Source organism: Pseudonaja textilis, chromosome 2 (genome assembly GCF_049901715.1).
Source record: "Pseudonaja textilis isolate UNSWEBS1 chromosome 2, rPseTex1.2, whole genome shotgun sequence".
NCBI lineage: Eukaryota > Metazoa > Chordata > Lepidosauria > Squamata > Elapidae > Pseudonaja > Pseudonaja textilis.
Window position 1 is genome coordinate 60849405 of NC_141991.1, and position 20227 is coordinate 60869631.

Below are 20227 nucleotides of genomic sequence, written 5' to 3' on the forward strand. Positions count from 1 at the left end.
CTCATGGAAATTCACTAATAGATAAATAAAAGGAATATAAATAAAATATGTGAAGTAGAGCCAATTGGTTTAATATGTTTTTTTTAAAAATAACATCACAAGAAGGAAAGGGGTGGCAATAATTCTACCCCTGTCCTCTCTGATGTTGCTACCATGTCAACCTCAGACCATTTGAAGCTCTGTATTGCTGGAAAAGAATGTAAAAAATGTTCCCTCTATCTTCAACCTGATAGCTATATCATGGTTCTTTTAGTAAAATTCATAATGCATCTGGGAATCATTTCCTTCTGAACTGGGTAATATTTCGGCTAAAATCTTCATGCAAAGTTGTGGATGCTGACATAAACAATGATATTTTGGTTGATTACTGCTATACATTAATCTTTGATACTTAATTTAAAAAGTAAACAATTTGAAAAAAAAATCTGTGATAAAAATAAATTATGGCCTATATGTAAACAAGGAAATGGAACATCTAAATAGTAAAATGTAGCAATTGCACCCATACCTGTTTGTGGATCCCACAAGACAGCCAGCGGAAGTTTCCTGTGATTTTTTTTAAAAAGGTGTGCCCACTTCACATATGACTAACTACACTGTTCTTACCTCCATGATCTGAATGGAAGAATGGAAGCAAGCTTGTAATAATCCCTTAAGCCTTAAATTGTAAATATTTCCCAAAGACTAAAAAGCAATACTTCCTTATACAGATGGACAGTGTATAAAATAAGAGCATTAACGTGATAAGAACATTAAATACAATAGAAATGAACAATGAAAATCAACAAAAATATATGAAAAACTTACTTTTTCATAACTTTCTGATTGCTTCTTGTAAATAATCTGATTTTTTTTTACTCCTTTGCTTTATGCATGGTTTAATCTATTTCTCTTGAATGGATTCAGCATAATCCAGTCTAAATTAATCACATTTATGTCCTTACATCATCTGAGAGTTAAGGAAATGGATGCTCTAATTGCTTTATATGAAAAAAGGGATTTAGAATTGCTTGTTGTGACTGTGCTTTTGTAAGCACTGAACCCGCATTACCACAAGAAATATTTATTTATCCAAACTTCACTGATATTCTAAGGTTTCTTGCAGCTCCTTAGATAAAGTATACTAAAATATAATATAATGATTAACAAAATTCGTTGTAGAAAAAGGCCCAGTGTGTTGAAATAAAAGGTTCTTATCATCCACATTTGTGTTTCAGTTATGTATCCTTTGTGTGATGATTTTAGTTCAACTAATTATTTCATTTTATTTCTCTCGCCTTTATTGGTTGTTACAGCCAGCTGATGCAGTTGAGGTGCCTCCTTGCTTTTGTTTCTTACGCCGTTTGTTGAGGAGTCGATTGTTGGATATTTTCAAATCTTTAATTTTTACTTGATCATAGTCTACTCTCATGGTTGCCAAAGCACTAGTCATTTCCTCCTAAAATACATAAAAAGTAACAGCAAAATTTAAAGGGGGAAAAAAAGTCTGTCTCCTGTTATGTCTACAGAAGGAAGGATCTCAGCCAAAAGTAACAACTATAGAGTTCCCCCTGCGAAAGTTATATACCAGATGTAGTAGACTGTAATGAAAAAAGCAATTCATAATGCAGGATTAAATATTACACATCAATGACAAAAAGACCCTGAGAATCAAATTAAACCTGTAAGGAACATTCGGTGAAGGAGTATATCTTTAACGCTGTCCCTGTGTATCTGGAATTTAATGTTTTCCTATGTCAAAGGCAACCTGGCATTAGGAAAACTTCTAAGAAAACTAGTGGCACTAGTGGCACTTCACTAGTGGAAAAGTGAAGTGGGTATTCAAAGTCCAAACCATCTGAAAGCCCAAGCTGCCTATTCTTGCTAGATCTGCCTGAATAAGGATGGACACCTTACAAAGCACATTATATATACTTTCACTGTAGCCCCCACAACTTTTGGAGAAATATCAAAGGCACAATTTTCCATTATTTTTCAAAGAAAATAAGATTTTTTTTTAAAAAATAGTATAAGTATTTGGACAGATCTAGCACGTTTATTTAAAAAAAAACCCTCCAAACCGCCTACGCCAAAAAGCATACTAAAGAAAGATTAAAGTAAAAATCCTGGCTTCAGCCACTGCAGACCTTTTTTGCTAAAATCTATTAAAAAAATTAAACACCTACTCTGCTACTAAAACCTTGCTTGTCTCTCTATGCCTAACTTTAGTAATTCTCCCAGTCCATTATCTGCAGATGTTTTAGCAACCATTGTGCTATTTCACACTACTTGGGGTTATAAGTAATTAGAGAGAACATTGTTTTCCAACTATCCATAAAAAGGAAGATCTCCACCCAACTCTGCACATGCACAAAGATTACCTTCACTTCGTCCCAGTGATCTTTATCTTCTTGCAGGACTCGAGTAGTGTGAAGAGGGGTTGGTGGCACCACCATGGACTGCTAAGAGAGGCAATCAATAGAGATGATTTCTTGTGACAGACTGCTGACACACTAACCATTATCTGCTCTTAAAAAAAGAAGTTGTGTTCAAAATGTAGAAACTTGTCTCCTAAGCTATGTGAGAAAGAGTGTAGGCGGCTGCATTTTGGGAGGCAGCCACATTTTTCATAATCACAAAATTGCATAACTTCCATAAGAGTGTGGCAATTAATTTTCTAAAAACTAGAGGAGAAAATCACATTTGAGCTCTTCCCGCTTCCCTCAGCAAACACTTGTCAAAGGAGGATAAAGCTTGCAGCAGCAGGGAAAAGCACAACATTTCCCCTTCTGCTACTCAGCTTCCAGACAGACCCTTTCCCCCAAAGTAAATCTCAAACTTCATAATAAGGCTCAAAACCATATTCTTCATAAAGTAATTTAGTTTTGCCATCTATTGCGGCATGAAATTCTGCAGCTCTTTAACATCAAGGTCCCATTCTCCTTTTAAAATATTTTTATTTATAGGCCACATAGCTGAATAAGAACTGGAACAGATTGTCGGGAAGATAAGTTGTAAAAACAAAAGCTCTTATCACAGCTACACTTACATTTTAGTTTGTAAATTCTGCTTAAAGCCCACAATGAGGTTGACACAACCCTTGAATCAAAGGCTAAGCTTATTCTTGTTCTTGATCAACTGACATCCCTATGTCCAAATTAATCCGTTCTACACTATGACCTATGTTTGTGTTTCTAAATGTAATTCAATCTAGGTTTCTGGCTCAGAGGAATAGCAAATGCTAGAACAGAGTTTCTGTAATAGAGAGACAGATTCCAAGTCTCTCCAGAATTGTTTATATTAGAAATTTAAATCTTGATACATCGATTTCAACTTTGGTGACTGGATAGAAAGCAGGACTTTCTCCTCACAGACATGCTCAACTCATTTGTCTGCTTAACTTTGAGCCTTTCTTGTTGAAACTGAGATCCCTTTTCAGCCTAGGTTCCCTTTGGGCTGAGAGAAATGACAACTCCCTATTTAACCATTTGCTCTATGGAGTATTCAAATTGCTCTCTTGGACTTTGTGTTCACAAGGCATTTAATCTCTTTAGATTTATTTTTCTTGGCAAGGGTATAAATACATTTTTAAAACAGCTATTTTAAATGCATTGATAGATGTCAGAATCCACTCCAGAAAATGTTGGTATCTTTTGCCTGGCAGTATGCAGATGGGAAACTCATAGCTTCAGCAGCACTTTTCCACTCCAGAGGGGAGTCTACTTTAACACTCCCAGAGCCTTTTAGTTAGTTGGCATCTACATCAGAAACAGCTCTGATGTAATTTTCTGAGAGAGCCGTGCTTAAGCCTCCCCCTTCCCTGTCTTGAGTTTTCCCAGTCTTCTGCCAAAAACTGAGAACGCCCCCAAAGCAGGAGGTCTCTATTCATATCAACACTGTGTAGCACGATGGTGCCTCGGAGGTCTAATAATAAGTCCTACGTTGATGAGGTAATGTAGCTTTTTATAAATAAGAGAAAGAGAATGTGTGCACTGCAACGAAAGCTAAATCTAGCTGAGAGCAGTTGGGTTGGGGGTGTAATGTCCTTGACTGCCACTCACAGAGAGTTTTTCCCCCTCTACCCTCCAAGTCTGCCCTCATACTGTGAGGGAGAAATTATATTCGTTTTTACAGATAGAGCCTTCGTTCAATTAGTAATATGCTAAATCTTCTCAGCAGGTTGCCTAGTACCCACATCAAGACACAGGCAGACCATTGTGCAGGACTCACATTAATCCAGGGGTGATTCATAAATTGAGAAATGGTCATTCTCTCTGTTGGGTCAGTTTTCAGCAATAGACGAATGAGCTGCTTGGCTAGAAAAAAAATACACATGGAAACATAACGTAGGCAATAAGGGCTTGTAAAAGTATATAAGAAAAATATTGTAAAATATGCATGCATCCTAGTCACTTTTCCTCTTCTGTTCAGTGAGAATGAATATGTCATATTCATATATTTAAGAACTATTTATCTTTTCCCATTTGTATCCTGCCTTTTACCCAGAAGCATAAGACCATACATTGTGATTTCCTCTCTAGAGTTAGCAGCCACAAAAGGTATTTTACTGGTACCAAATTACCCAGCAAATCTTCATGGCTTATTATTATTATCTTTATTGTCAGAGTACAACATGTTACAATGAGATAGTTTCTAAGTCTTTTTAATACCATAATATTTGTTTTACTAATTATTAATTTAATTGTTTTAGCTTTCTTTCCTAGAGTTATTTGTTTGTGACAAGGGCGTATAAATTTGACAAATAAAATAAATTTGACAAATCCAGTTCTCCTCAGTCTTAGATCAATACCCTAACTGTTGCAATATTTTAATTCTACAGGGAGGAGAGAAATTACCTGGAATACATTTTTGCTTATTTTCTACTGGCCCAGTACATCTAAATTTCTCTCTGTATTAAAATATTTGAAGAAATGGCATTTAATTCAATTTGTCTATTTTTTTTTGTTTCTGACCATTCTTTTTACAATGCTTATGAGTTGGCATGTGCATTCATGACATTTGCCCAATTTTATTTATTTGTTTCTATCCCTCCTCCATTATGTTTACAAATAACTCTAAGTGGCAAGCATATCCAACATACATTTGTTTCCTATTTTCCCCACAACAAGAACCCCGAGAAGGGAGTTGGGCTGAGAGTGAGTGACTGGCCCAAGGTTACCCAGCTGGCTTTCATGGCTAAGGTGGGACTAGAACTCACAGTCTCTGGCTTTTTAGCCTGATGCTTTAACCACCAGACAGTCTTGCATCTTGAAGCTCTCTATGAGCACCTATGCTACCCAACTAAAAGTAGAAATTTTAAAAACCCATCAGTGATGCAGTTTTATTGGAAACATACACAGCACTTGTTTACCTTCGTCAGATACCTCTGACCATTCAGGATTTGGAAATCCATATTGCCCCATCCGAATTCTTCTTTTCATTCCTGGGGAAATGGCTTGGCCAGTATTGGAATAGAATGGAGGGAACCCACACAAACTGAAAAAGAAGGACTTATATAGATGAGATTCTGGTAACTAGAAACTTACTATATATTCCCTCCCTGGTCCCATGTAGAGTCACAGATGGCTGCTGATTCTTCTGACAGAATGAGTAATGATCCAGTGACTAATTTTTTTGATTTACTAATGGCATTACGGTAACAAGGAGCTAATGTGTGACGTATCAAAATTTTGTTTTCTTATGTACATTTTACACTTACAGAATATACATGATAACACCAAGAGACCACATATCACAAGATTTGTCATATTTCTCAGGACCAAGTACTTCAGGGGCTGAAGAAGAGAACAAAAGAATTGTGAACATTAGTTTTTCAGATGTTAGTTATATGCTAACTAACATTTATTTTTTCCTTATTAAATAAGCAGTTGTTATATAATTGAACATAGGTATTTTAATCATCAGTAACAAATACTTTATATAGTTTACTTATGTAAACTAGTGCACATGAATGTGTGTGTGTGTCAGAAACAGACATCCCAAGTTTTATTTCCAGTGCCGCCAGCAATGTGAAAGTGATTATCCATAGTAAATCTAGAACAGTGAGCAATTTTTTATTTGCTTGCATCAGCTTATATCATCCTTCCAGCATAATTTGTCAGTTTTTACAGGAGTCTTTTTTGCCTACAAGTCCCATAAAACACTAACTTTCACACTACATTGCTTGCTGAAGTCCAAAACTTACAATGGAAATTAACTCCTAGCCTGTTGTGACTATGCACAGGGTTGTTTCCCCTCTAATCTTGGATTGGTGCCTTTGGATTTGATCTCTGACTGCTTGACTGCATTTATGAAAGTGTAATAATTTCTTGATTTCCAGAATGAATAAATCAGAAGATAGGGAAAAGCCAAACTTACCTACATAGTAAGGAGTGTAACAAGGAGTCTGCAGTGCATTCTGTATGGTTGTCTCTTTAGCAAACCCAAAATCTGTGAGTTTAAGCACTGACTCTTTCTCTTTGGATGTGTAAAGAAGGTTTTCTGGCTGGAATTGTATATAAAAAAAGAACACAAATAAAGATGAACGGGATAATTTTGGGTACTAATCTCTTCTGAATTTTTAATTCTGTTTGGTTTGTAGCTAGAGCCAAATTTACTTTTAAATACCAGTACATTTTAATCTTGTAGGTCAGTTTTAAACTGACATTAGGTCTTCTTTGAACCTTATTTAAATGGGCTGACTTTTAAAAGATACTTGGATTCTTGCCCAAGAGCATGACTTAAATGTTTGATTCAAGCTGTTTCTCTCAGTGTTGAAATAGGCCTATGCAAATCAACTGTTTAGATGTGTTAATTTTTTCACATAGTTAGAATACATTTATAGAAGTTCTCACCTTGACATCTCTATGAGCTATGTTCATCCCATGAAGATGTTGGATGGCTGTTCCAATGTCTCTCATTATTTCGGAGGCTTCTAGAAATGTTATTTTACAGAAAGGTCACATTAGCATTCTTGCTGTATCTCAGAGATATACAGTGCTTATAACTAGCAACCAGCTTGTTTATGTCAGGGAAAAAAACATAAAATTAGCCCTAAGACTCGTGTTTTGCTTTGAGAATGACTATTAATTAATTAATCAATGGCATTTCTGCTCCTCAGTCCTTTGGTTAAAAGGTAATAGCAACGACATGAAATCATGAACATTACATACCTGCAATGCACTGAACACTTTTTTAAATGACTAAACATGTTTATTTTGAAATAAACACGGCAGTATTTGGTGAAGTTTCAATCCATGATGTGAAAGCCTTGTTATTTAACCTTGGATAGTTTTTCATTAAAAGCAATTCACATGACCTCCAATAAAATTTATATTTCTCTGAGTTTTCAGGCATTAAGAAATAAAAATAATCGGAAGCTCTACAGAAGTTTTGAAAGAGTTACCAATTTTGATTTGATTAGAATTCCTTTGAAATAGTAAGAATAAAGAGCTTATCTAAATACAGGTAGCCCTCAACTTATTACCACAATTGAGCCTAACATTTCTGTTGTTAAGTGAAATATTTGTTAAGTGAGTTTTGCCCAGTGGTGGGATTCAAATATTTTTACCATCGGTTTGGTGGGCATGGCTTGGTGGGCGCACTTTGTGCATGCGCACACACTTTGCATGCAAGCGTGTGCCAGACGTACACTTTGTGCAGGCGCAGAGGCATTTGCGCTGGTGCAGAGGCGTTCTAACTCATCTCCTGCAAGCCTGCATGATCCCGGTCATTTCACCAGCTGCCGCGCAGCACTCTTGTTCCGCGCAAAGCAGCTGCGCTTCAAATTCAGAGGATAAAGGTGAGCATGGGAGCCTGGGCGGGTGGGCCCAACCGCAGAGCGGTGGAGAGAAGCGGTTCGATCTCCGCTGCTCATCACTGCTACTGGCTCTGCAAAACTGGACCGAACTGGTAGAATACCACCTCTGGTTTTGCCCCATTTTGCAACCTTGCTTGCCACAGTTGTTAAGTGAATCACTGCACTTGGTAAGTTAGGAACCTAGTTGTTAAGTGAATCTGGCTTCCCCATTAACCTTGCTGGCCAGGAGGTTGCACAAAAGGTGACCTTGGGACACAGCAACAGTCATGAGCAGGAAACAGGTCCCAAGCATCTGATCACATGACCATGGCGATGCTTCAAAGGTTGTAACTGTGAAAAACAGTCATAAGTCACTTTTTTCAGTGCCACTGTCACTTTGAACAGTCACTAAATGAACTGTTGTGAGTTGAGGATTACCTGTATTAACTTCCAAGAATGTGTTTGTAAAAACTTCTGATGCTCTACCTTTTTCTGTGAAAGCTTGATCTCCTCGCTCCTGGATTCGAGTGAAGAGTTCCCCTCCCTCCATGCTGTTGGGAACAAGATACAGATTATTCAAAATGCAAGCACGAAAGGAGCACCTAATTTCAGTTCTTATGGGTTAATTACTATTTCTCCATTGCGTCTTCTCTGCTGTGTGTTTCTCAAACCAATCTGACATCGAGGCCCAAAGCTGCTGCTCTAGCCCTAAAGATCTCAAATCACGTTGCCACGTGTTTAAGCCTTGCTCAAAGGTTTCTAAAGGATTTGCTGTGCTTGTCTGCCTTTGCAGCCTCTGGATCACCTGCTTCTGATTGATCCAGTTTTCCTGCTTACAAAGAAGGTGGCTGGGTATCTGGGAAGTATGTCTTCCACACTAGCCTTTTACAGGCATGTCAAATTACTAAGAATATTCTCATGATATCATCCAGAAACTCCGTTCAGATGCAAAAGCATTTGGGAAAGTTGCAGAGCGGTTGGGGCTGCTCTGCAACTTTCTTCCCTTGAAGCATAAAACAAAAGGTGATTCTTCTCAAATTCTGTACATCGAACTATACCTTGTCTGTACCTGCCCGTTCTTTAAAAATACTACAGGAAAGGGTGGTACTGCCAATCCCTGGCCTACTGCCATGTCCTTTATATAATTTTCTACCTAATATACAGCAATGCACAAAGGAAGTCTCTCTCTACCACGGGAGGAGGTAAAATATGTACGGTCAAGAAGGTGGCAGAAAATTTTTTTTTTAAGGCTTTTCACCTTTAGAAATGGCTAGAAGACCTTAATTTGGACTACTGTAATACTATCTTTATTTATCCATTAGTTGCATTTTACAATTGTAAAGTTTAAGTGAGGTCTTGTCTCTACTCCTCAGTGCTCCTCAACAAAATATCCATCATATTGGGTCTGAATGTCCATCAAGAGCTTACACCCGCCCAATACCTGATTTTTTTCAACCTAGGCCATCCTGTCCTTGAATGGCTGGGTGGACTGGACATTAACATTTGGACCACTATAAGACCATGTATTTGCCATATACTAAAATAAAAATAACTTTTACAAGTAACAACTTACATCCTCAAATAATGGGTAACCATTATTCCCAGAATGTATTTTCATGGGCTAGGAATCATAGAAGCGCTAGGAAATGAAGTTCACACGGTTGTCTGAGATATATCTCATAAATATTTTTAAATATGTTATTTGTCGTGAATGCAGACTACTTAAATCCTGCTGTCTTTAATAGGATTTTAAATGTTTAGCAGCAAGACCATTGCTGCAATAAATCACCCACTTGTGACTGGATGACTGTAAATTGCTGCTCCTCCCTGTGCCTCCCTGATATATTTGATAACAAAGAAACCAAATGAATACACAATGAGTTTTAAAGCTTGATGTTTGCTATACATGGGAGCTTTTCAGAGAAAGCTGAATCACTACTATTATTACTTGACCTTACTGGAAATGAGCACAACAGACAGTACTGCAGGATGGCTAAAAGTAATTTCTCTAGTTTTGATGCTATCAGAATTCTGGAAACAGACAATAAAAGAGCAACAGCAACTGAAAGGTTGGAGAGTATTTGAAGAGAAATATAAAATTGGTCTAATATAGATTCTAAAAAGTCTCTTATGAAGGAAAAGCATAATCCGAGCAGATGCATATAGAGTTCAGAAAATGATACGTAAGTCTTAGAATGAGGATGAAAGGAATTTGATTAGCCTCTGTCTCTCACTGATTCTGACTTGACTCTGATCTTTCCCTCCACAGCAGTTTTTTTCATAGTTAGCATGAATGAAAATAGCTACAAATTCCTTTGAATATACTCCCATCTTCTGCAACTTTTTCAATTTCTAGACAGACTGCCAGGACAACCAGCCAACAGTATCAACTATATTAATTTGTTCATCATCTCATCCTTTTAGGTACAAGACTTTTCAGAAAATATTTGGCAAGGTATCTCTCTATAGCATGGAAAAAGTATCAACTGCAGTATATTTTACATTTAAGTCGATGCCATTTATGTTTCAAGCAGATTAATGTTAATTTAAGAGAAAATCCCAACAGAAAAATACAGTGGTACCTCCATACACGATGGCTTTGAAACTCATCAAATTTGTTACTCAACGCATTTTGACAAAAAAATCTTGTCTTGGTACTCATTGTTTGTGTGATTGTTCATGTGCAAGCTAGAACTTGTTGGTGTTGGCTGCCTTATGACTTGCAATGCTTTCCAGAGGAAACAAAGGGTCATGCATTAGTCACGTGGTTTGTTTGGTACTTGTTGTTTGTAGTACTCATTGTGTCTCCCAGAACCCATTGAGTACTGAGGTACCACTGTACTATATTCATATTCATGATGCAAGAATAAGAATATGGAATGTGTTCCTAAGAGCATCTGTTCTTTTTTTAAAAAAATTGTTCTTTTTAAAAGAAGCCTTACAGCCATCTGTGTTATTCCTCAGGGCAACACATCCCATTCTCTCTACATGGAGACAATCCTAATCAGCTATCCTAGTATTAGTTAAGGATAATAAATACATTAATTATACTTTAAACAGATCAGATGGCATTGCTATCTATACAGAAGCTTCCAAGAAGATGTCATTATCCTCACCTCTTGTAAAGACCTACTTTCAAATCATAAAACTGGCTACTGAGGAAAATGGGATGATGAACTTGATAAACCCTCAAAGCAATTCTGATGCCTTTCCATCTTTTACTACATAAGTATCGCTAAACCATGGAAAAATAAACAGGGAATTCTTCATATAGATGTTTCTACTGCCACTCCAACTACAGACTAGCTTTGATCACAGAGAGCATTATCACCTAGGATAGGAAGAGTGGAATTTAATTGCAGTTAAGTTATTTGGACCAATTTAGATGATTACTTTCCAATGACCCAGTAGTCACTCACAGAGACAATGGTAAAAGAAAAAAAAACATTTACAGGTAGTCCTTGACTTACGACCACAATTGAACCCAGAATTTGTGTTGCTCAGTGAGAAATTTGTTAAGTTAATTTTGCTCCATTTTACAGCTTTTTCTTGCCTTATTTGTTAAGTGAATCACTGCAGTTGTAAAATTAGTAACACGGTTGTTAAGTGACCCATTGACTTTGTTTGTTGGAAGTTTGCAAAATGATCACAAGATCCCGGGACACTGCAACCGTCATAAATATAAAGCAGATGTCAAGCCTTTAAATGTAAATCACATGATCATGAGGATGCTGCAACGATCATAAGTCACTTTTTCAGTGCTGTTGCAATGGAAGGAGATTTTGAAGTATTTCTACCAGGACAGATTCTGTAACAGTTCTGTTCCCTATCCCATCCGTCTGGCAAACTCGCAAAATTTGTTTGTCTCGCCATGTACATTTATACATCTGGACTAAAGTGTGTTGTTTCTCTGTGTCATATAATATATGTGGGAATATGCATAATTTTATATTTATTTATTTATTAAGTTGTGTTTAGGTAGTGTATATTGGAGGTGGTGGCCCTTTGACAGCTATATACAATGAAATTTCATTTTAATGTATGCCGATTAATGTACATTCAAAGTGACAATAAAATTATTCTGAGTGTTGTAAGTCAAGGACTACCTGTACAGTAGGAACCCAACTCCTTCCCCAAGATTTTCAGAAATCTAATTTAAAAACCAAAAAGGCTTTGAATACTCTTGGGAATTATGGACAACTCACCACTGTTTTTAATACTAAAGAGATTGTATGACTGAGATCTAATCATCGTCTTGAAGATGATTCCACATATAAAGCTAGTGAGGTTGATGCTTACCACTCCATGATGATTAGAAGGCATCTCTTCCCATGGTGTATATTCTCGTAAACTTCCAAGATATGGACAATATGGGGACAGCCCGAAGCTCGCCAGTGATGATCCACTTCCTGTCGTGCTTTTGGGCTATCGTATAAGAGCTGTAAAGAGACAGGAAGAAGGAGTAACAATTAAGCTAACTTTTTTTTTAACTTATTGTGTAAATTTGCTCTCCTTAAAAACTCTAACAGGAATGGAAACTGTCAACCTAAGAGTAATTTTCTCCCGAAGTAATGGATACTGATTAGGCAGCTGCTTTATACTTGGAAACAAAGTTTTTAAAGAACTGCCCTTAGTACTCTGGAATGAAAATTCATGAGGTAGTCCTCAAGTTACGACCACAATTGAGTCCAAATTTATGTTGCTAAGTGAAACATTTGTAAACTGAGTTTGCCCCATTTTATGAATTTTTTGCCACAGTTGTAAAGTGAATCTTTGCATTTGTTAAATTAGTAACATGGTTGTTAAGTGAATCTGGATTCTCGATTAACTTTGCTGGTCAGAAGTTTGCAAAAGGGGATGACATGACCTGGGACACAGTATCAGTCAGAAATACGTACCAGTTGCCAAGCATCTGAATATTGATCACGTGACCATGGGGATACTAAAATGGTCATGAGTGTGAAAAACTGCCATAAATCACTTTTTTCAGTGCCACTTGTAACTTTGAATGGTCACTACCATGTTTCTCCAACAGTACGGCCTCCCCCAATAGGAAGTCCCAGCATGTTTTATAGGCATAAAATGAAATTAAGCCCTTCCCCACAAATTAAGGCCTATATTAAAACATGCGAAATAGGGGGGAATGGTGGGGCGCTTGCCATTAGGAAGTACTTTTGTTGCACACCCGGTGTTGCCTGCGTTGACCTCGGTGTTGGTGGGGCACTTCATATCGCCACCTTCTGCCATCATTACTTTCCCTTTGCCCCATGCTGCCACGGCGTTTGGAGCAACGTCGAGGCATTTGGCACAGCCACGTGACATTTGGCGCAGCCACGCATGGCCAGCCAGGGCTCCTCCCTGCAACCGGAGTCCGGTGGAGACACTCGGCTTCAGGTGCTCCTGTCGCCACCTTCCTGGGCATCATCCGAAGGCAAAGCCCATTCTTTTAAAAACGACACCCTACTACCTGTACGACAAAGCCTCCCTTGCCCGAGAGGGCAGCCTAACCCCACATAGGGAGGTGAATCTCCCGGGGCTGCAGCGCAGGATCAGCCCACCCCAGGAGAAGTGCCCAGCCGCCATCCCTGCCTGGCGCCGGGCAGAGTGCAAAGAGCCTGGGGTGCCCAGCGCAGCTGACAGGCGGGCCCTCCTGCCCGGCGGTGGAGCTCTGGCCAAGGCAGCGAGCACCTCCCTGCTGGGCCTTCCACTCATCCTGCCAGGGCCACACCAGAGCCGGGCAGGCTGGGCAGAGCCGGGAAAGCGAGCCGCGGGTGTGCGCCCACCTGCCAAGTGAAAGAGCCGGGCTGATCCGAGCTTGGCTTCCCAAGTCCCTCCAGCCCAACCCTGAAGGGGCCACCAGGAGAGGCTGCCTGAGGCAGTGATAGCACCCACTTGTCCACAGACAGGGAGGCGAGGCAACGACAGCTCTGCTTCCCTGGCCAGCAAGTCCGGCGGAGAGAGCCCAAAGCCGCCTGACTCCGGCATGGCCCTGGTGGGATGAGCGAAGGGCCCGGCAGGAGGTGCTCACTGCCTTGGCCAGAGCTCCATCACGGGGCAGGAGGGCCCACCTGTCAGCTGCGCTGGGCACCCCAGGTGAAGCTTTTTGCGCTCTGCCCAGCACCAGGCAGGGATGGCGGCTGGGCACTTCTCCTGGGGTGGGCCAATCCTGCGCTGCAGCCCCAGGAGATTCACCTCCCCATGTGGGGTTGGGCTGCCCTCTCGGGCAGGGGAGGCTTTGTCGTACAGGTAGTAGGGTGTTGTTTTTAAAAGAATGGGCTTTGCCTTCGAACGATGCCTGGGAAGGCGGCGACAGGAGCGCCTGAAGCTGAGTGTCTCCGCCGGGCTCCGGTTGCAGGGAGGAGCCCTGGCTGGACCTGCATGGCTGCGCCAAATGCCGTGCGGCTGTGCCAAACACTGCAGCGGTGCTCCAAACGCCGCCGCAGCATGGGGAGAAGGGAAAGCAACGGTGGTGGAAGGTCTCCCGATATGAAGTGCCCCACCAACACCAAGGTCAACATCCAAGCTGTCGCTGCCTGCCCGCTCAAGGATGCAAGGAGGGGGGAAATTAAGTCACCCCCGAAAGATGGCCTAGCCGTTTTTTCGGGGCTCAAAAACAAACAAAAAAAGACCCGGCCTTATTATATGAGAAACACGGTAAATGAACTGTTGTAAATCAAGGACTTCCTGTAATTTTAAACTGTCAGCCTTCAAAATGGAAATTAAATGTATTTTGAGATCATGTATCCTTTTCCAATTTGAAAAGGTTGAGTTAATAGCCAGTATATATTTAATAGATATTGGGGAGAAAAATATTACAAATCATGCTTGTAATATTAAAAGTGGTAGCTGAAATATAGGATTTATTTTCTTTCTCATCCCTTTAAACAAAAATAACCTTTGTCAAATACACACACACACGCCCCAAAATAGGTTTATAAGTAATAGTAATGAAGAGCGAAGCCAAAGAGAATACAGATAGTCCTTGGACCTCAAAAAGGGAACTTACAACCTGGATTCTAAGTTTCAATGCCTGCTCCTCCCTCCCCCCCGAGTCATGTAACTGCATTCTGGGTGCTTAGCAACTGATCCACATTTATGGCTGTTTTCAGTGATGCAATTTATTCTGCCCCCAACACCCCCCCCCCCAGAAATTGGTGTATACTTCCAGTTTCTGGCAAAAGACACCCATAGTGAGCAATAGATTCACTTAACAAGCATGGTGTTTGCTTCCTGGATGCTGCAGTCATATAATGAACAATGTAAAAAAAAAAGGTTGTACAATTAGATATGGTCACGTGATGATCTGCTTTATGACTATCACAGAAATTGCAAGCTCAAATATGGTCATAACTAAAGGACTGCTTGTAACAGGATTTACTTAGGTTTGAAGCAATTTATAGCTTGGCGTTTCACCTGTCTGGCAGTGTTTAAAAAGATTTACTTCTTTTCCTCTTTATCTTACTCAATACAATTCCTCGCAGTTGCAAAGTGCTTTGTAGGATCTTTAAGTAAATAAGGGTCATTAACTACATGCTGACTATATGACTATGCTTCCTAAATGGTAATTTAACCTCATATTTTCCAAGACTTACTGCCTTCATTCTGATACTTTAGTCCATAATATATGCAAACCTCATTTTGAAGGATCCGTAAATTTGCTATCAGAATAATTATTTATATCCATCATATATATATATATATCCATCATCACAAGATAAAATTCATAGATGGGGATGGGGGGTGGGAATGTAATGAGAGAGAGACACACACATACAGAGAAAAGCACAAAAGAGATTTCTGATTATAGTGGCATAGAATGGCAATAAATAAATAGGTCTTACAGTGCCCTAAATGGAAAGGAAAGGGGAAAAAAACCCAAAGCTCAGGGAGACTATAACTTCTCCCCACTGCTTCAAACTGACCATAATCTTTAGATTTGGAGCTTTAAAACATGAAGGTGATTCTCGCCTTTCTATAAATCAAAATATAACTCTACAGCTATTAATTTTCGTTTTTATATGCAAAAAACGCCTGTACTGAATTCTCAGTATTTTAAAGAAAATGACTTTTAATTAGGGGGAAAGCCCTAATAGAAAATAATAGAAGTACCTGTAAAACATTCTAGCATTTTAACGTAGCTGTATGTGTGTAGCTATAGATGGCTACCCTCTAACAAAAACTAAAGCAAAATAGAATAGGCAAATTCCTTCTTTGTCATTTAGTAAGCATGGAATCTAGAGCACAGGGAGTTTTTCAAATTGTCAAGTATATTGTAGAAAAAGAAATGATAGTTCTGCTTAATTTGTATGCCAGGAGACACGACATTTAACCTCCCATCACATAACAGATACACTATAAATAGGAGTCATTATTTTTCTTTTTTCTTTTACAATATTAACATGCATTTTCCTATGCATGTTTATTTGGAAGACGTTTCTAAAGTGGCCAATCAGTTCATTCTACAGTAACTACATATACATTTGTAGCCTTACTCCCATTAGAGGTATCACAGTTTTATGATACTTAGAGAGAGGGAGAACAGAGAAAAAAAGTAATCTTTGGTAAAGCAAACAAGGAAGAAAAGTGACCCTATTCTTAATAAATATGAAGCAGTTGGTATTCCCTTTATCTTTCAAAAGAGCAGATTTTTTCTGAGAAAGATTTACATAAAAATGTTCTGGTACAGTTCAAAGATTTAAGTTGCTTAATATTTTTTTTCTTCTTCTTACATTTTGTTCTAATGCTATGTTATTGCATGGATAAGTGTCTAGTATTTCTGCTTTTATTGGCCAAAGAGGAAGAGTGCTTCTTATAACCTTCCCGACAAGAAAGCACAGACATGATTCCATATAGATTTTTTAAAAGTGCTTTACGAAGCACTTTTACAAGTATCAATCAATTCAGTTGCATTTTGATGGAGTTGGAGGGTCATATAAGTGTTGTAGAATTCTGGCATTTTAAAGTTTGCATTTTCAAAGCCACTGTGAACAGAATTGTGATCTACAATATCTCAATTCTTACACTTGGCATGTATTATAAGTAGATATGCATCCTTTTATAACTATATGTACCTACTATAATATTCAGGCAATTCTCTTATAGGCGTAAATGTATTTCCATTACAGTTAGGCAGAGTGGTGCAGGGCTCAGTGGCGTAAAAGATGCTGGAGAAGGTCTATACTCCAGCAGTTCGAGACCCACCACTGCGTGATGGCGTCCCATCACCTGCCTCAGCTCCTACTAACATAGCAGTTCAAAAGCATGTAAATGCAAGTAGATAAAGAGGTAGCACTTTAGTGGGAAGGTAACAATGTTCCGTGTTTCCCTGCATGCTTTGTGCGATGAAACAAAAAAAAAAAATGTTAAAAAGTTATGATATTTACATAGTTACTTACCAAGCACATACAAATTATATTAAAGTAACCAAAATATCTTTACAATCCCCAAGGCATGTCACAAATTTTGAGCACTCCTAATGTTTGGAAATTGAAAAATTTGACACCACCCTAAATGTGCACATGATCATGGAAATTTCTTCAAATAGCACTGGCTCAATGGCTTAAAGAAGCAAAGATGAACACTACCCCTAAATTGGCTACAACTAGTGGAGTAAAACTCCTAGCAGAGTAAAATATTTTAGCAGAGTAAAATCCTTTACCTTTACTGTTAGGCAGAGTATTAAATTAATATTAAGGGTTCACAGAACTCAATATAGAATTTCATAATGATGCTACTGATTATCTGGGATATGCGAGATTGGGTGGCAATGCTAACCTTTTCAAAGTTAGACTAAATAAATTCATTTTGAACTAAAATGAAAATATATACTATGTTGAATAAGTAGGTGGAACATGAGAGGCCGCAGCATAAAGTATTTTTACTCTGAAATATATTTTAAAATATTATTAGTGCTGAGAACTGCAACCTCCAGGGAACTGCAATATCTTAAGGCTAACAATTTTCCACTCCACATGGAATGTGCAAATAAAGGGTATTTTTATTGGGAATTAGCAGAGGATAAGTTTTTAAAGCATAAATTTAAATTTTTTAATAATCTGAGGCATTATATTAAATCTTCTCTTCATTAATTATTGAAAAAATAACTTATTCAAGCAAGTTCTTTTCTTCTGTACTTCAGAAAGCTTTAGGACTTGGACAATTTCCAGTGAAGTTTAAGAAAGCTAACGTGGAGGTGAAGGGAGGGAGGAAGTGTTCTTGATCCTTCCCTTCCACTGTTTTCTTTTAATAATTCTCTCCATCTCTGGCTTAGAAGCATCAATTAAATGTTCAAAAAGAAAGATACCTTGAATTATACTTTAATGGCCTAGTAGGAACCAGAAGCAGCATCACTGGAAAAAAGTAAAATTATTGTCTTTTGCTTTTCCCACATTGCTTTCTGAAAGGCCTGAATTTCTATGGTAATAGAAATTACCAGAGTACTTGTTGAGATGGTTGGCTGTGTAAGTTGAATAAATAAAACAAAATTGGATGCATATATTTAGATTCAGTTCAACACTGGGAGCTGACAGTCTTCACTGACAATTATGTGGATTTAAGAGTTGTTTGTTTGATGTGTCAGGACAGTGATAGCTACCTGTTGCGGTTAGCCCGCAGCAATGAGGGGGACATACCCAAGAGCCTGTGCTAGGTGTGAGTGAGAGCAGGATGATTCATGAAAGAGCAGCACAGGCGACTTGGGAGTAAGAATGCTAATTAATGGCCTCTCCCTCCAGGGAATATAAGCCTGGTTTCAAACGGCTTTTGCCTTTCGAAGTACTCAGTGTGGTGACAGACTCTGATTTATTTCTGCCAAGGTTTTTCTAATTGGACTAATTGGCTGCAAGCCATCTGTTATCTACAAAGAGATTTATTTGTAGATTAAAGCCGTGAAAGTTTGAGTTACTGAGTTTATCTGTGTTTGCTTTTGGAAACTTCGGCTGGGTCAGAACACTACCTAAGAAAAAAAACTAAGGAGCCTGAGAGGCGTTTAAATTTTCTAGAAAGAATTTGATTTCAGTGAAATCATGTTGCTGATTACAAATTAATTACTAGTAACACATGTGGAAATTATATAAAATATAAAAGCCAACGAACATTACAGAAGTATTGAGAATCCTTGGTTTCAGTTTGTTTGGAAATATGATTTTATTATATTCTGCCTGTGTGAAAAATAAGCCAGAAACTTTTCTTTTCGATTTAATGGAAAAAGACTTAGGAAAAAAAAAAGAACTTTGACGTTATGTATGTTGATGGCAGCAAGTTTACTTTATGCACAAAAAATGAAAGGACACTTTGATTCCCACAATGATGATGGAGTTAGCAGAGATGGCTAAATTGACTGCTTTGATAAAAGAAAAAAACACAATTACTTTTGTTTTCTACTTGGAAACCACTTCTGGACTTTGTACTTGAGGTGGGAAAAAGTGAAACTTTAATTTTGGATTTTACCGATTAGATAGGTTTGTTGTTATAAAAATAGTTTATTATTATGTAAAAGTAAAAAGACGAGGTTTGATGCTATTATCTTATTCTATTGTACCAGATGGAGTTAGAAATAACCCACCCACCCCCATTTTTATGATAGCTTTATGATTAAAAATTACACATTTAGAGAAATATTCTTGCTTTACAATGTGCTCAGCAAAATCTAAACAGTAATGGAAAACAAATAGGTAGGTTTATCTATACCTAACACTTAAATAGTTTTGATTGCTCTCAAAAAGCTAAATAGAATTGGACCTGGTTTATGCTTGGGATCCAACTTGAAATATCAAAGCTATAAGGTTGCCTGGGAAATGAAAGTCTCTGTGTATGTGTGTGTTGTATATGCACACTTACCAGAAGAACATAATAGCAGACAATTTCTGTATTGTTGCCAAGGAAACTATATGGACATGTTCACAAAATCATCAAAAGCTGAGCTCAGCTTTCCTTACTTTGCTATAAATCATGAAGCTGGCTTGACTTGAAGTTAGCTATTTTTTTTGCATTGTGTTATATTTATTTTTTCTGTCTTTTCTGAGTTCAAAGGCTTACATTTAACCCCATAAAGAGGAGTTAAATGTAAGCCACTTTGAGTGACTGACTGCAAATAACCTAATTCAATCCATGGGGACATAAATCAGATTTCTCCAATCCAAGTCTAACAATCTCTGCATTACATTCCATATATATACATCGTTGTGATATATATTCACACCTTCATCAAATACATATATCTAAACTAGCACCTGGCTGAAGAAATCTGACTGGGTGAGCACTCATAGCATGTCCTCTATGTACAATCTCTCATGTGCTTGGTAACAGTCATAGGTTTACAGAACCTTTACAGAATCTGTTTAGAATACATAATAGCTTTTCTATTTTCTTCTTTTAAGTGCCAAATGACACTGTAAAGCTGCAAAAACCAACATAACCAACAAATACATGATAAAAACTATCAGTATATCA

The 20227-nt window shown here is 38.2% G+C and overlaps 1 protein-coding gene across 5 annotated transcripts in view; it reads right to left on the reverse strand.

Moving 5' to 3' along the window:
• Positions 1-1257: 1257 nt before the first annotated feature.
• The window catches only part of MAPKAPK3 (MAPK activated protein kinase 3), a 56186-nt gene continuing 37216 nt past the window's right edge, over positions 1258-20227 (reverse strand). For 3 of the 5 annotated variants that reach the window (XM_026725304.2, XM_087924057.1, XM_087924058.1), the window contains 9 exons: positions 12077-12216; positions 8264-8328; positions 6834-6913; positions 6358-6484; positions 5699-5774; positions 5351-5475; positions 4210-4295; positions 2361-2441; positions 1258-1438 (listed from right to left, as the gene is read on the reverse strand). In XM_026725304.2, coding sequence (XP_026581089.1) covers positions 1280-1438; positions 2361-2441; positions 4210-4295; positions 5351-5475; positions 5699-5774; positions 6358-6484; positions 6834-6913; positions 8264-8328; positions 12077-12216 — 939 coding nt within the window. In that variant the 3' untranslated portion in view covers positions 1258-1279. Of the gene's footprint in view, positions 1439-2360; positions 2442-4209; positions 4296-5350; positions 5476-5698; positions 5775-6357; positions 6485-6833; positions 6914-8215; positions 8329-12076; positions 12217-20227 lie in introns of all 5 variants that reach the window. The other 2 variants (XM_087924055.1, XM_087924056.1) reach the window with 1 other exon arrangement.